This window comes from Lupinus angustifolius, chromosome LG16, assembly GCF_001865875.1.
Source record: "Lupinus angustifolius cultivar Tanjil chromosome LG16, LupAngTanjil_v1.0, whole genome shotgun sequence".
NCBI lineage: Eukaryota > Viridiplantae > Streptophyta > Magnoliopsida > Fabales > Fabaceae > Lupinus > Lupinus angustifolius.
Genome location: NC_032024.1, coordinates 14,238,317 through 14,257,022, shown reverse-complemented (window position 1 = coordinate 14,257,022; position 18,706 = coordinate 14,238,317). Strand labels below are relative to the sequence as shown.

Here is an 18,706-nt window from a genome sequence, read left to right as displayed (position 1 = left end):
AAATATCTTACATTGTTCTTCTACATAATATGAATTTAATATGTAAACATTCATCTTTTTATTAGAAATAGATTAAATGAGAATAAAGTTAAATACATAAACTCTTAACCTCATGTAAGTACATGTGAGAGAGTTGAAAAGAGTAGTGAAATTGTTCTTTAATTCATTTGTATCATAATTAAGCTCATCATATATTAGTTTGTTGCCTAATTGACTTGTTATATACCCATTTGGGTATGACATTGAAGGATAGTCTTTCAAACTTCTTCGATTTCCTTCAAGTACTTTTTCAATCTCCAATAAGGTTAAATTGTGTAGTTGTTCACTTGTTCATCAGTAAGCACCAAACCTATAAAGTGTAAATAAAGTCTTGTATTACATAATATATTTACATTAAATAAAATTTCAATAATAAAGTGTAATTTAATTTCTTGGATACCTTGATTATTGGAGATATTCCTTTGATTGTAAAGAATTTCATAAGATAACCATTGCCATGTCTCTTCTCAAACATGATATGGCCTATTCATAGATGATGATAGAAGCATTGTGACAAATAATTTCCTCAAGTAGAATCCAGAACCCCAATCATTTGCTTATCTTAAAGCTTCAATATATTCGCTATCATCCTTAAGTAAGCCTATAGCAAAACATGCATCCTTGAATGTTGAATAACGAATATTTAAAACAGTTCTAATGTCTTCATAACATGTTGGTCCTTTAACAACTGTCAACAACATTCTAAGATAGTACAACTCACCAGTACATGGAGGAACACAAATTAATCTACCAATGGTATAACCTGACTTTCTTGGCTTCCAACACCTATGTTTCTTGACATAAACAAAATTTGACACATATTGAGCATAACCTAAAGTTCTACCTTCTGTAAATTGTTTATTAGTTTCCATCCACGATGTAAACATAGATTCTGATATTGTTGGTCTTGAAAGAATATTGCCGATGTCTTCATGATCATTAAAGTAAACAGGTTGTTCTCCTAGAAGGTGAAAATATAATCTTTCAACAGCCGGTTGTCTCCCATTAATTGGAAATTTAAAAATTCTCCAGCATGCTTCTGATGGTGATATATATCTACAATCAAGATATTGTTTAACCTCATCAATGTTCTCTTGAGTCTGCGACCCACCATCATTTGTTGGTTCAATAACAGTTGTGATCCTATCATAGCCTTTGTTTATATACTTGAATAAGTACTTAACATAGGTAATTTGGTTACACCATTCAATATTAATGTGAGCTCGATACTTAATTAAAAGTTGCGGATTGTAAGAGACAACATAATGATTGTCAAGAGAAATGCCATTTTTTCAACAATGTTTCCACTATCTCTTCTCATATAAACAGGATAGCCATCTTCATCAACAATTGTAGACTGTTGAAATTGTTTTGGAAAATACCGAGAACATTTACCATCTTTCATACATGGAGAAGACATATTGCAAAAACCACATGGACCATGAATCATATGTGACTTGACCAAGTTGTACAATTCAGAATCATCATTCTGATTTGGAATTTCAGCAGAGATAATTCTATCAATGTCATTTGGAGATGGATATTTGCTAGATGGATCAAAAAATATAAGTAAGTGTGCATGAGGTAAACCTCTTTTTTGAAATTCAATGGTGTACATATCTGAAACATTAAATAGAAAAGGAATAATAACTATCCAAATTTATTTAAATAGTAAAATATGAGATAATAGAATAAATTTTGTAAAAAACATACTCACACACAATTACTTTACCCAACACATGCCACTTTTTTAAATCTTGAAGTAAATCTTCAAACTTCATTTTGAACACTCTTGAGCTAATATATGGTCTATCATGAGGCTTCAAACCCATAGGGTTAAGAAATCTAACAATTTCAGGCCAATTAGGATTGCATGTCATTGTCAGAAACAAATCAGGAAATCCCAATGAACTACAATTTTCCATCCCATCAAAGTATAATTGATCCATGTATCTACGACTACCAACAAAGGTTGAAGGTAATATCACTTTTTTCCCAATATTTGATCCTTGACTTTGATCATTTGATTGAGATTGATTCAAATTTCTGTATTTATCAACCCGTAGCTTTGACTGATTTCTTTTGATAAAAGACAATCGTTCAGACTCCACCACAGTATAAGCATCAACTAAAAATTGATGAAATAGCCTTCTTGACCTCAACAAAGTTTGAGCCTCATTCATCCTTGTTTGCAATCTAAAGGACATCCATTCTCTACAAGTTAGACGATTTCGTTTTCTATTATGAGAATCAACTCTAACTCTATGACTTATATCATGTCTATAGTCATCCTTAACAAAAGGAAACAATAGTGGGTATTGAAAAGCCAAGTAGCTTGCATGTAATTCGTTAATTCTCTTCAAATAGTCACTTTGTGTTTCCATAATTATATCTCTTTGTGATGTTGGGTCAATATCTCCAACTATTAGAGCAGCCATTTCAGAAACTGTTGGTAAGTTATTTACTCTACCATCAGAATTTCTTTCGGAAATTAGCTTCAATTTCAAGTTTGGAATAACACCATCTTGTAATCTTTCCCTTGCCATTCTAAAAGACTTTGCATGGACATTATTTTCATCCAACATTTGTGATAATTGCCTAACTACATTTGAGTCAACCTTGTTGTTCCTATATTCATCAATTGAACAATAAATGAATAATGATTGTATGAATTGAAAGAAATATAACATTATGTTGCATAGTAATTAATTATCATCTACCTTATTCCATTCATCATATTTTCAATTTCATGTTCTGTATCATAAATGTAGAGTTGGACAAACTTTGGGCATTGTCCAGGCATCGGCAACATGCTACCAATGCAATGACATGGGTGTCCTTGAATCCTAATAGTTGGAGGACCTCTACCATTGTTGATAGATCTATCAAAATTTTCACCAGCAGATGTGAATTAAAACATCATGTTGTATAGTCTAATATTATTTTGATAATTGAGACTATCACTGTAGTGCTTATCAAAAAGGAGATGTTGAAGGAAGGGATGAGGTGTTTTCAACAACGGTATTTGTACTTTTCCATCACCACAACAATGTTCATATTTAGGTATTGTAGTATTTCTATATTTACGCTTTCGCTCTTGATACCACATGCATGCTCCACAATAATCACATTCAATAACTGGATCACCAATATCAGAATATCCTAAACCAAAATTTTTAAGGTTAGTGTTGTTTTGTTGTATTATAAAATAAAATTTATGTATATATAGTAAATAACCTTGTTGTTTTTCAAACGTTGAGGCCGTAAAGGAATTATCAATTTGATTTTCATCCTCTGAAGAGCATTCAATATTCACATCTTCATTTTGTAAATAATAAAAAATATTAGTCTAACATAAAAGCAACAAATTGTCTTTTTCAATGATGACTAATATGCTGAAATATTTAATGTACCTTGTATGTCAATATCTGACAGATGTGAATTGTCTTTTTCAGCGTTGATTTCCTTGGTCACTATAAGTTTGAGTTGATGAGAAAGGAAACACATATTCTTTTTGTGGTGTCAAAGTGTTGAAGTTTTCATCATCGAATATGCTACCATATTTAGCCATAAGATTTATCCCTAAAGATTCTTGGTTGATAAATCTTCTTTTCCTAGTTTGTTCATGGATTAGTGATGGTTGGGTATGGGATGTAGAACTTGAACAACCATTGGTATTCAAGAACCCATAAATGTCCTTCTACTTTATAGAATTTAAATCTATTTGTGATAGAGGAGTTCTACTGATTTGCATTGGTGATGAGTGTTGATGTTGGCATGTCACCGATGAAAGTAGTTGCAGGTTTGATCTTGAATAATTTATACCCTTATCCCTCAAAGCAGACTTTTTCTTATTTCTCGCAATTGACGGCCAGATGTTTGGAATATTACGATCTATATTATAGCAAGATAAATAGATATGCATTCAGCAAATGAACTCCTGTTTTAGAAATTTATACATCCAAGTATATGATTAGTTGATAAATTAAATAACTAATAACTAATGAATAAGGAATTAAACTGCAGTCATGAATTATTTTATGGCTATCTTGAACTCTTGTTTTAGAAATTTATACATCCAAGTGTATGTTTTATATTTGATTACCATTGGTACGAATTGCATGTTATCACTATATATTCATGTTGTAGAAGATACAATGTACTTAATGTAGTAGGTACACATTCTATATTAATCATAATTCTGAGAAAAATGTCTACATAACAGTCCTTAACATTCCATAGAATCTTAAATCATACATAAGCAATTATGAGAAAAAATAGTCACATAATAGTCTCTAACATGTTACAAACTAATGTCAACAAAGTACAAAATGCTAATATTATGAGTATAAAAAACATTTGCGAGGAAGAGATGATTGTAGGGAAGTCCATAATGTTCCTACTTTGATAACATTGCAATACAACACATATTATTCAAAATCAATCACAAAATATTGGATTGATTCTAAGAAAAATGGAAAAGCAAGAAAAGTAAAGCATATCAATGAAAATGGACAATTACATTACTTGAATAATTTGATTATAATTTCCGCATACATTCCCTAAAATTTCAGAGAATCTTAAATCATACATAAGCAATTATGAGAAAAAAAACATAATCAACCATGCATACAGTTACTTATTAAACACAATATTGTATATATCAATCATGTCTTTCAGATTGCTCTTAAAAGAGTATAGTCATAATGTGTATAAAAGCATAATCAACAATGCATACAGTTACTTATTGAACATTTTACAGAATATAAGGAAGGGAAACTTCATTCCAGTTACTTATTGATAGTACTACTTTCTATAATTTTTATGACACTATTCAGAAGGAGGTAATCAATTAATAATATAGACAATATTTATAAATAGATAACCAAATTCAAACAACACTTATTAAACAGTAAACATTTTCTATGGTTGTTTTTTTTTGTAATTTTTTATTAGAGAAAAACATCAAAAACAATGTAAAATATTTATAGTATATGTGTAAGACAGGATACAACAAAAGCAAAGTATGTTATATTAACTATTCAATGAACAAAATATTTAAATAATATCAGCCACTATTATTTTTTATAATTTCTATAGCATTGTGAAAAGGAAATAAAAACACTAACTTATTAACATAATATGATATAGCAGAAAATCATCAATAACAATGCAAAGTCTTGATAGTATAAGTATAAGACAAAATATAACAAAAACGAAACTACTATAATAACTATTCATTCAACAAAATATAAGAATAATATCAGACACAACTACTTTTTATAATTTTTATGACATTGTGATAAAGAAATAAAATCATTCAGAGACAATAATATTACCTTATTCCAGAATATCATAAGGTTTAGGATGTCTTTTCACAGCTATACTTCTTTTTTTATTCCTAAATGCAAAGGTAATAGTTAAAACCAAAGATGAAGGAAAAATGATTTGTAAACAGAAAGGGAAAGCTAAAAGAACAGGAAAAATCGTCTAGTGATAAGACAATATCGTAAGGACCGCTAAAGAAGAATGAGATGATGAGATGAATGAGTCGATTGTTACCTGAGTGCTTCAAGAAGATTGGGAAACAAAGACCATGAGTTGAGCGTAAATTTTTCTTGAAAACCTAACCTGGACTCTATGTAGTTTTGAAAAAAGGAGAGTTGTTGAAGGTAGAGGAGAGATATTATGGAAGAAGTGTTGGATTAGTTTTTGTCATTTGTGGTTGAAGGTGTTTAGCTAGAGACAAATTTTTTTTTTTTAATTTGAAGTAAAAGTTTGTCATGTAAGTGACTTTGAAAAGTAAACAGGTTGCAACATTACCTTTTGGTTGAGAATAGTCACTGTACTGAGTTTTTTCATTAGTCATCGTGTTTACCAATGTTATGCTCATGATAGTATGTCAAGTCACCTGCAAATTCAAAAGACTATAAAAACTATTACTATTACAAAGAATTATTTTATTTACAGAAAAAATAGTGAAAGAAAAATTAGTCTTTTAGAGATATCCTCCTTATTAGAATGGTGGATGATATACAAAATAATAAAAAATAAATCAAAGAGGATATATAAATATTGATGCACGTGTTTTGAAATATTGATGCACATGTTTTGGTGTATAAATGTATTTGATATTTGTCAAATACTCATACTAATTATAAAGTTATGTACAATATCATTCTATTAATGGGGTACCGTTCTATTTACTATATAATTACATGATTAATTCATCTATATTTATTACCTAACATGTCAAGATTTAACAAAATTATAAACATTTGATGTTTTTATATTTTTTAAATGCATGTTCAATAAAACTATTTTGTATATCATACATTGTTACATGAATATATCGTACATTATATGGAACTAAATTTTTATTTTTTTAAGAAATATATTAACATTAGAATTTACTTATATCAAATGAAAATGGAAATAGATTATTATAATCACATGATTATCATTGCAAATTATGTTTGAAAAAATATAAGGCATAAATCATTAGTGATGAGTCATGATCTCTTTTAAAAAATACACATCATAGAGAGACGGTCATATACAATGTTATGAGAGATCCTACGTTATAACAATTCACTATATTTTATCTAATTTTGTAGTGTTCCTTGTCTATATCTGTAACAGAAATACATACATAAAGTGTTAAAAATAAATAATGATGTTAGTGAAATAACCTATGGTTAATGTGGTTGTTGAATCTATACCCTAAAAGAGACAACTAAATTAAGGTGATTACCCAATCATGTNAAGTGATTACCCAGTCATGTTAGTTTATATCTACCTAGCCAAAAAGCTCAGTTTTTCAAATTTACTAAATGTCATGTCCCTCACGTGTTACTTATATTTTCAGAGATTCTCGGTTATGAAATTCTAATATTTAGATATAGTCACATAATATACATAGGAACCATCCTTAACCTCAGCCTTCTTAGTGCATTTTATACAACCATCATAATACCATCATTATTTCCCAATAATAAACATTGTTGTTGTTCCAACAGTAACACAAGTAATTTTCTACACACTAAAAAAATTAGTTAGGAGATCACTCATAAGAAAAATAGTAACTACAACATAAATTTACCTCAGTTGATGTTAAGGCAGCAATTTCGGAGATAGTCTTAACCTCAGCATTGTACATAAATCGGTCATCATCAGATAAATTAGAATATTGTGATAATTGGCTATTACTTTGGCTCAATGTGTCACATGACAGACTGAGAGTTGAAAATCTACATAAAAAAATAGGAGGATATGAATATGATACATTAAATAAATACTAAAAATTTGAATATAGATATAATTACATTGTACCTGTCTTTGTAGTTCTGAAAATCTGGAATTTCATCATTAATAAAAAATTTAGATCCACACCATGAATTGCTCACACCGGGTGGGTACTTACCTACAACAAAGTCAAGTTAAGTATTAGTCAATTAATGAATGATTATAGAAAAATTAGAAGATCTATAACAATAAATAATACCTTGTCCTTCCTTGACTCTTGCATGTGTCAATAGAATGATCATAGGTTCACCGATTGTTTGGCAATTGTAAGAGTTGAAAAAATTCATAGCATGTGATTCCCATAGAGTACAGGTGATGATATCACCACTGATTGAAAATTATAAGTAAAAACTTTGAATAAAATAAAAAAAGTAAATAAGTAAGAAAAAACAAAATAGCATTTTTACTTGCGTAGAATCTCTGAGATTCATAATAACCTTCTTTAAATTTGCTTCAGTTTGAGAGTAAATCATCTTATCAACAACTCCAATGATGTCTACCAAGATAATAAAATAAAGTCTTAAGATATGATAAATTAAATAAATAGTTGAACAAAAATAATACATATTTTTTAACCAAAAACTTACCTACTAACAAATCAGATTGAAAGTTCCTAGCAAGAATTTCACCAAAGTTTTTAAAATTATATTCAAATAGGGGAATATCATGAAAGTTTATTTCCTTCAGAGTTGTTCCAGAACTAAACTGCATTATATAGACATGATCACATGCCTTAAATTAGAGATTCTATAGACATGATCACATGCCTTAAATTGGAGATCATTGTGAATCACATTGAAATTGTGCATGACATACGTCTTATTTTCAACCAAATGTTCTCTCCATTGGATGAACTCATCATTCTTAACAGTGACTTGGATCTTGTCTCCCTAAATTAATTAAAAGAATTGAACATTATTAAACTATCAAATATATTGAAAATAGATATGACATATTATTACCTTACAATCCATCAATATCATTTCAAGATGTCCTGGTTTGTGTGGAAGTTGCACATACCAAATTTCAGTAATTCTAACACCAATCTTCCACAGGTGTTTTGAATCATTCAAATCCTTTATAAGCTCGAACGGACATGATATTGACATTAATACAGCACAGACTAAATAATAATAATAGTAATAAGGATAAACAACATTTCAGTAAAACATATAGGAACATAAGTTATTGAAACAATGATATTGTAGTAAGGTAAAAAATGTTAAGATCATTTTTTCAGAGGTGAGCTTATAAGTATGCTACCACATATTATACAGACCTTGTTATTATAGAAGACATGTCTCTCTGCATAAGACTCAACTTTATCCATTACAAATAGAGAGTTACATACATTCAAATATTGCAGTGAATTTGGTAATGGCAGAATATTATAATTGTTATGAGTACTTAGCTCAAATATTATAATTTGAAAAAAATGAACATCAAGGTATCATGGACATGCAGAGAGTCAACTTCATAACTGATATACCCTAATGAGATATTAAGACGCAAGGACTGAACCTAATCACTAAAAAAAATGGTTTAAGAGTAAATATCATATAACAGCAACAAATCTATCCTTCTATTGTAGTCATGCAGACAACTCAGAAATGCAAACTGTGTGAGACAACGTAAACTTTTTAAAAATGTAAATTTTATCAACGACATAAGCTAAAGAAGTCCTTAGATACATATTAGAAACAACAAAAATATAAATTTTGACTCCCAAACAAAATCTAAATGGGAAAACTTTTTTTGGTACAAAAACTACGGAAATGAAAACTCAAACAAAGTACCAAAGGAGACCCATTATTTAACAAAGTGATTGTAGTCATGCAGAGAACCTAGAAATGCCAAACTGTATGAGACAATGTAAACTTTTTATCATCTTCAAAATGCGATATTTTTAAGAAATAAATTTTCAGTGATGAACAATAAAAGGTTTGTGAACCATAGTTCACAGTGATGAACAATGTTAAGAGAAAAAATGAGTGAAGTGATGAAGCATGAACCATTGACGTTTTCAACAATGACAACTAAAGGTGAGAACTTTGAACTAAATAGCTTAGACTATCATCGGTAACAAAAATGGCTTAGGTTATCTTATTCTCAGATCTATAAATTTTTGGAATGGAAACCCATTTATCATCTTCAGAATGCGACATTTTTAAGAAATAAATTTCCAGTGATGAACAATAAAAGGTTTGTGAACCATAGTTCATAGTGATGAGCAATGTTAAGAAAAAAAATGAGTGAAGTGATGAACCATTAACGTTTTCAACAATGAGAACTAAAGGTGAAAACTTTGAACTAAATAGCTTAGGCTATCATCGGTAACAAAAATGACTTTGAACTCTCTTATTCTCATATCTGTAATTTTTTTGAATGGAAACCCATTTATCATCTTCAAAATGCGACATTTTTAAGAAATAAATTTCCAGTGATGAACAATAAAAGGTTTGTGAACCATAGTTCATAGTGATGAGCAATGTTAAGAAAACAAATGAGTGAAGTGATGAACCATTAACGTTTTCAACAATGAGAACTAAAGGTGAAAACTTTGAACTAAATAGCTTAGGCTATCATCGGTAACAAAAATGACTTTGAACTCTCTTATTCTCATATTTGTAATTTTTTTGAATGGAAACCCATTTATCATCTTCAAAATGCGACATTTTTAAGAAATAAATTTTCAATGATGAACAATAAAAGGTTTGTGAACCATAGTTCACAGTGAAAACTAAAGGTGAAAACTTTGAACTAAATAGCTTAGGTTACCTTAAGCATATGAAGAATGCTGAAATAGCTTAGCTTAGTGGAGAAAAAGAAGAAACGAAGAGGTGAAATGAAGAGATGAATGAAAAAGAAATAAAGTGGAGTACACGTGTGATACATAGAGAAATAATCTGAAGATGTGAAATGAAGAGGTGAATAAAGAAGAAATAAAGTGGAGTACATGTGTGATACATGGAGAAATAATGACACTGATACACTGAAATGGCAAACGTTTTTTTTTATTCAATTTTTTTACATTTTTACCCTCTTATAATTCAAGTGTCAGCATTTGAGAAAAGTTTTTTTTGTAATACCATAAGACCTTTCAATTTTTAAAGATATAGTAGAAATGAGTCATCCTAACCATTTTGCCTGCGTCTACAAGAAGCCCATAAAATTTAAGTGGACTTGAACATGCCTAATTTATCTTAAAGACAAATTTGTATGTCCTAATAAAACGAGCTAATGGACATACAAGCATCCCATGGCTAACCACAAGTGTAAATTGTTGATTATTTTGTGAGTGGGCAATGTTGATTATGGTTATTATGATTATAGTTATTGCTATATAGATTGTAGTATGAATATTTTTGGGATTAAAAAATGTATGAATTTGATGTAGCCTAAATGTAATATGATACAATTGTATTGTTGCATGAAGTGACTAAATCACTGTGATTTGGTTTTACAATAGAGTTAATAGTTGTATGTTTACCATAAATGTAATATTGTGGCTGTATAAGATAACACAGTCTACAATTTCGTGAAATCCAATACCCTAGGTAAGGACCTTTTTCACATGACTGGAATCAAATCAGTGAGAAATGCTTAAGAGAACCATATCCGCATATCCCTTGTCAAATTTAAGATCTATGATGATCAGAAGATTTGGACCCTCTCATTTGAAAGAATGGAATACAGTGTTGTTGGAAAGAGAAAGGACATATTTTGTTATATATGGATCCCACCATGATTGGTTGTACATTTCAAAAGAATTTGTGTCTCTCCAAATTCTTCAGTTGGGTCATTAAAGTATGATAGAAATCGTACATGGAATTGAATTGAGAAGGGAGAAATGGGATAAGGGGAGAGTGGTGTGAATGTTGGGTGGGATAAAGGATTTGCATCACTGGATAAGAATGAGAAGGAAGATATAATGATAGGAACAAGCATATTTTGGGATTTAAAGTAAGAGTGGGCTTTATTGGTTCGTGTGTAAATAAAACAATGATAAGTGAACAAGACTAACTGAGAGAGGGTCCAACCTGTTCGATAGGGATGGCAACAGCGCGAGGGTCTAGTGGTTTATCGTTTAAAATCCACAAAATTTATGGGTACCTATATGAGTAGTAGATATTTATGAGTATGTAACGAATTTTTAATTTTAATTATATATTTATATAACTTGTATAATTAAATATATAAAAATAATTATTACATGGATAATATGATATTTATAAGATAAGTTTATAATCATAGTCAAATATGTATAATTTATTATGAAATAATAGTAAAGTATATGATTATAATTTTAAAATAATAATAAAAAACTATAATATATATAAAAATTTAATTAAAAACTAAATTTATAAATTCGAGTATCCATGTGGTGGGTATCATAAAACTCGTTTCCACCCAAAAGTTATTATTGTGAATATCCATTGCAGGTATTTCCACGGATACCTACAAATCGAATTTTTTATCATCCATATTATTCGATTTGCAAACCGTCTTAGTCCACGCTATTAATCGAATGAGGGTTAATCACTTTGTGTGAAAATTTTGAACTGTTAAACACATTTATACCAAAATAACTATGAGTGCTTAAAAATAGAAATGGAGACACTATTCCAATATTTTGCTTCATCTCAGTCCAAAAAAGTGGAGAAATATTAGTCTGATATAATTATACACCATTATTACTTACATATAATTATATATTTATATTTAATTTGATTAATATCTTCGGATTTTGATGAAGAGTTTGAGTTTCATACTATTGAAAAAAAATCACTTTCTTTAGAGTGTAAATCATTCAATTGTTGAAGAGGATCAAGCAGCAACTCAACTCTCGTTCTTTGGTACTTTTTTTTGGGGGTACATTAAGCAATTAGTTTAATTCAAAGTTAAAGAATACTCATTCTCAATTGGTCTCTTAATCTCTAAGACTCTAACTATATCTTAGAAGATTGCATTTCATGGAATACTGACCACATTCCTAATTCTACTTTTGTTTTTGCTTTCTATTATATATATATATATATATATATATATATATATTTGTATTTTCAAGGTATCTTCATCTTTTAGAAAATATTTTTTTAAGTATGTGATTGTCTCTCCTAACAAGTATAACTCATAGGAACTCCAAATCTTTAATCTTTTAATTTTTCTGGGGATTTAGTGGGGTCTTAAACCACTAGACTAACCTATTTGCTTTGAACTAATTGAGAGTGGGTAACTTGAAATTAAAAATAATAATAAAATTTTAAAATTTGCTCACAAGCAGTGAATCACAATAGTATTGGTCAAAGTGTACAGGAAACTTTCTTCATAAGAAATCATGATGTTCTTCTAGCCTGTATAGGAGGCTTTATAGATTAGCTTCTTTTGAACAACATCATAAGTACTTCATGTATGGTTCATGTGCTTCACAAGCAACTATGGTGTATGATTGCTGCTGACAAAGTAAAGTAACAAAAAGCTGTAATTCTTTTTAAAAACTATGACTTATGACACTTGTGGATTTAATACATGTTGATTAAGGATGGGGATCACATGTCTCATTTATGTCCCACTTGGTATATCAAGCCAATCATAGAGCTTCATTTCTTTAAAAAAAAAATTATAAAAAAAGAAATTAATATTTTAATATTATTTTGTAATGTTTGATTAGTCCGAGACAGGGAGACAGAAAAATTGTGGGACTAGAGGTTGATCAAAGGCTTTTCAACATTTAGGATAGATTCAATAACTACACATTTATATCCCTATAGCATTCTCCTCACGAACCGTATAATAGTGTAAAGTTCTATTGGATCCATATATATATCGTATTAGGTCAAAAGTTTCATTCAACTGAGCAATACTTATTGAGAGGGGTAACCACATACTTCGAACGTAATTAGTTCCTTAATTATAAGGTAAGAAGAAAATATTATTAATTATACAAAAAAAAAATATAGCATCCAATTCTCTATGATAATAATAGAATGAGCAATATTTTAAAATTTATACTCTGCAATTGCAACAATAATATTGTTGGCTTGAGAGTCACCACAACAATATTGTGACTACTATTGTGGCCACATTTTTTCTTCATATGTGATAAAACAATATAATCATAATCTAAACAACAATTACAATTTAAAATATTGTGAATGAGTATAATCGGAGAAAAGATTGTAAATCCTAGAATTTTGACTAGGGTAATCAGAAGAATTGTGAATCAGCATAATGCTGGAATGAAAGTCCTCTATTTCCAAGACTGAATGAACACCTATGTAGATTGTTCTAATAAAACAAACTTAGTTTTGTTGGCCTATGAAAAATTTGATTGAATATCACCTTAATGTTACAAAATTGAATCACTAGCAAAGTTAATAAACTTTTCAATGAGAATGATGTATATACTCATGCTCAATTGCAGATATTGTTCTAGTACCAGAAGCTGTAGGAGCTCTCACATGCCCAACCATTGATACCTGAAGAGCTTCTTCTTCATAAGCCCTTCTCTCTAACTCCACCATTCTTGTTCTCTTCTTCACCCTCACAACCATTGCCACAAGAAGCAAACCTATAAGAGAAGCACCTATAGCAGCACCAATAGTACTCCACACTGCAACTTTCCACTTGCTTAAGGGCTTTCTGAAATCATCTTCTGAGGGAGTGAGAGACTCTATAACCAAACCAAAATGTCCATGCTTCTTTGCAACACAACTAAGTGGTGATGATGTGCTTGATTTAGTAAATGTTATTCTACCATTTCCTTCAAAACTTGCACATAAAGGGTTGTTACCTTTTTCTTTGTTGAAACTTGTATTGGTGAAATCAATTGTTATTGGATTTTCACCTGCTATAATTCCAAGTTGAAAAGGGTTGCTAGAGTTTGCATCTTCATCAGCATTATAAGCTAGGATTCCAACAATTGGAGATACTAATTGATACCCATTTAGATCATAGTTAGTATAATATATAGAAGCCAAATTTTGCACCATATTTTGTCTTATCAACATGACCCTCTCAATACATGGATGAACACTTACACCAATACCAAGATGAAATTCCTTTAAGTTAGCACCATATCTTCTCAAACTTCCACATCTAAACCTTACAGTATCAACTTTGATGCCGGATAAATTCGCAGGTAACTTCACTGATTGTGGTGTCCCTGTCTTGAAGGTTTTGTCCAATGACTTGAATGTGTAATCTCTTATGATGAGGTCTAGAACATGAACTGATTTTGTGCTTTGAGAATTAGATTCATGGAATGTCAATGACACTAAGGAAAATATCATCAAAATCAGAGGAAAAACAGAACCCATGACACAAAATAAGCCAAGCTGAAATCCCCCTTTTCTGGTATTTTTGAGCTGCAATATGAAAAGGAAAGCCTTGAATTTCTTAGTGGCTAAATAGTGAATCCTACACTATTTTCATCTATGAAATGTGGGTCTCAAAGAAGAAAAGATTTTAGTTAGCTTGGATCACTTGGGTAAGGGTAGTAATAGTAGTAGACACCAGATAAGGAAATTGAAAGGTAGAAAAAAGTGTTTTTTTGCTTATTTGATATGTTTCCTAATCAGCATGCAGTTGAGCTGTTCCTGTTAAAAAGATTGCCTCTTGTAGTAATGCATGTGGCACAGTGTTTAAGAATTCTGGTAGAAGTTGCAATTGTGTTGCATTTATTAATATTGTAGACTGTTGTAGAAAAATGTATTTGGTGCAGCCATAATTACAATTGTATCACACTTTGGATATTACCAAACATTGCTTTCTAGATTTAAAACGTTGGACATGGTCAAATTTCAATAACCAGATGACAAAAATAAAAGAGCATGAAAAAAACTGTTGCACACAATTATCTCATTTTCGTAAATTGGTTTTTGTATACCAATTAGTAGTTTTTTTGCAAATTAATTCTTAGATTTCTGGGCACAATTCAAATTAAAGAAAGACCAAAGAAAGAAAAGGTAGTGGGTACATTCGCCTGCATGAAGTAAGAACTGATTTAAACATAGAACAAACAATAACACTAGAAATAGTTCTACAACAAACTGTAGATACCTTACTTATCAAAGTGATAGAATTAGATAACATCATGTAATTAGATTAAAATAAAATATTTTAAAATTTATTATTAATTATTTATAATTAATAGTTAATACTAATTAATATAATGACATGGTAACTCACCACATATTATGTATTGTCATCTATAGCAAAGAGAATCGCATATAAGTTCTTATATAAAAATGAATGTTCTAGTTCAAAACCAAAAAGAAGTGAAAGAAACGATTATTGAGCGTGGAATGATGATGACACTTCATGGTGCAAAAAAAAAAAAGTAAAATGGGAAAAAAAAAGGGGAAGGGGAGGATTAAGCGTGCTGAAAAAATGTGAATGGGGTCCAATGACACTAATTGTGTTTTTGTGTAACATGTTATGTTTCCCACTTGTACCACTCAATGGCTCTCATGTTAGCCTTTCACATACAAAAGGACATTTCATCTTTTTTGATTAACCCCACAAATTCAAATAACAACATTTTAAGGGTAAAACAACTAAGACATTAAAGTTTGGTGAGGAGCCAGAATCCTCGGCAAAACATCATCGGACATAAACATTGAAACTGTGGACAAAACCTCACAGTTATATGAAATTGCCTAGCTGCTAATTTTTCCCAGAAATATGATCTTTCTTAGAATTCGATCAAAGGGGTTCTTCAACATGCAACTAGAAACTAATATCTTCATAATGGAAAGACTGAAGCATGGTATATAGATTGAAGCAATGTGTGTCTCATGCTATATATAGTAGGGTGTACATTCATGTGTCTCATGCTATATAGTAGGGTGTACATCCAAATAAAAGGTTAATGTCATGTTAAATAGTTGACAAACAATCTAAAACAACATAAAAGATATGTGAGGTCATTGTGCAGAAGCAACATGTTGTATCGCTCGCTACAATGTCAAAAGAGCAAGGATTGTTGAATAGTTGCCTACATGTAGCAAAAAATAAGCAACAGTTTGCGTGAACAAGTGTATGTAAAGAAGCTACTTTATCAGTGTTGTGCTCCAGTTTTCGATTGAACACCAAATTCATGACTTATTGGAATCACCACATCGTTTTTGTAGTCAAAACGTATAAAATCCTAGAAAGAAAAAAACTAAATTTTTATTTTTGTATGTGAAAAAATTATATATTACTGCTACTAACTTAGAAAAACACAATCTTCTCGGCCTATTTAGAATAATGGAGTATCTCTCAAGATTGGTATCATATACATTGAACAAATATTTATAAAATTGTTCCTCCTCCTATTAGTCACATTCTTGAAAGATATGAATTTCGAATTCTCTATATTAACCTTCAACTCACACTTTGAAAAAATCATCAAGTGTTGAGGTCATCAATCTTACTTGGGAAATTGTGGCTTTTCGAACAAAAGCACATTGTCTGCAAATAATAAACGAGATATAGTCATGCCACCTCTAGAAATCTAATGTAGCAACCACTCTTCAAGGTCCATCTTTTGCTGAACAAAGAGAGCCAACTTGTCCATACATAGCACAAACAAATATGGAGACATAAGATCACAATGACAAAGACCTCTAGTTAGCTTAAAACCTTTATTTGGCTTATATAACCAAACTTGAAGGCATCATGCACCAACTTCCATATAGCATTCTCCACAATCTTTGAGTACATCTTAAAGAAAAAGGTTGGAAACCACAAGGACTGAGAGCTATGAAGGATTGTGTATTCATAAAACTTCACCTATTGCTCATGTGACTTCTGAAACAAACAAACAAACATATTATCTTGTCTCAAAATAGTATTATGATATTCGTTGACTGATTGAGTGTAATAATCCAAATTATTTATCCTACTCAATCGTCTATATTGATGCACATTAAATAATATAATTTTTTTATAACATTTTCTCACATATATTTTTGTTTTGATCTGAGTTTACTTTACTAGAATATTTTAAAGAATAGGTTGGTTTATAAATAATAAAATAAATAAAAAACACATCCCTCATGAAGTACTATATTAACTATTAATTTATTAAGAATCACTTATTTATCTAACTGCAATATCAACTTAAATGCGATTACTAGTTGACTATGGTTAATTATACACTTTCTCTATTGTTTATTATAAGATATCATCTAAAAATTTAATTCCATAAGACACTTTAAATTTTGTGTGAAATGTTCATGAAAAGCTTTCATAATCTCTTCTCCAATTCTTTTGCTATTGTCATTAAGAGTAGTTTAATAGAAGATTGAACACCTTTCCAAAGTGTAATTTTTGAAACTTCAATAAATTTGACTATTAGATTGTAATTAAATGATTTAGACTTCAATTGTTATATGTTCATCTAACTATTTAAATTTGTCAACATCAAAAGTCACCATTTTAAGTCATATTGAATATATTATTAATACACTTTAACGTGAAAGCTCAAGTTAACTATAATGCCAATATATAAAGGACAACTTGCACCATAAACTAATGATTGGTCCAAGTATCAAATTCAACTTCAACTCTCTAATCCTCATAATATATAAATGTTTTCAACTCTCATAACAAGTTTGATAAGAGAGCTAATCCTTATAATAACAGAACAAGTTCGATAAGAGAGCTAATCCTCATAATCCATGAATATTTTTTACTCTCATATCACTTATATTTCAAGTTCATGAACTCACACATGATATTGTCAGAGTATTTAATTTGAAGTGAACAATGAAGTTAGTTGTTGTTAGCATTAATGTTGAAGTGGTGAATAGTTAGTTAAATGGATTCCTCTCTAATAGTGAATGGGGTTATTTTTTTAAAAAATATTTAATCTAGGAGAAACAAAAATTTGGACCATTGAAATATTATTCTTGCCATGTGTTATAATCTTAGATATGTACTGTCCAGACTCTAGTTAGTTGGTCCCACTAGATACTCTTTATGTCATTCTATATCATGGAATAACTATTTGCATGTTGGAACATGATTTAGGATAGTTGATCCTTGTTATACTCATATAACGTAGACTAGCGATTTGTATGTTTTTATTGGTGCGGGACATGATTTAGAAGAACAGATCCTTATTATATTCATATAATGTGGAATACTAATTTGCATATTTTTATTGGTACGAGACAGAATTTAGAACATGATGTAAGAGAACAGATCTTTATTATATTCATATAAAGTGGAATAATGATTTGCATGTTTTAATTAGTGCGAAACAAAATTTGGGACATGATTTAGTAGAACAGATGCTTGTTATATTCATATAAGATGGAATAATGATTTGCATGTGTTTATTGTTGCGGATAGTATTTGTGATTGGGAGAGT

General features: G+C 29.9%; 1 protein-coding gene across 1 annotated transcript; it reads right to left on the bottom strand.

The window, feature by feature from the left end:
• LOC109329165 lies at positions 13,531 to 14,988 on the bottom strand. The gene has a single exon (XM_019562838.1). It carries the CDS (start codon positions 14,661 to 14,663, stop codon positions 13,731 to 13,733), a length of 933 nt encoding a protein of 310 aa, XP_019418383.1. The 5' UTR covers positions 14,664 to 14,988; the 3' UTR covers positions 13,531 to 13,730.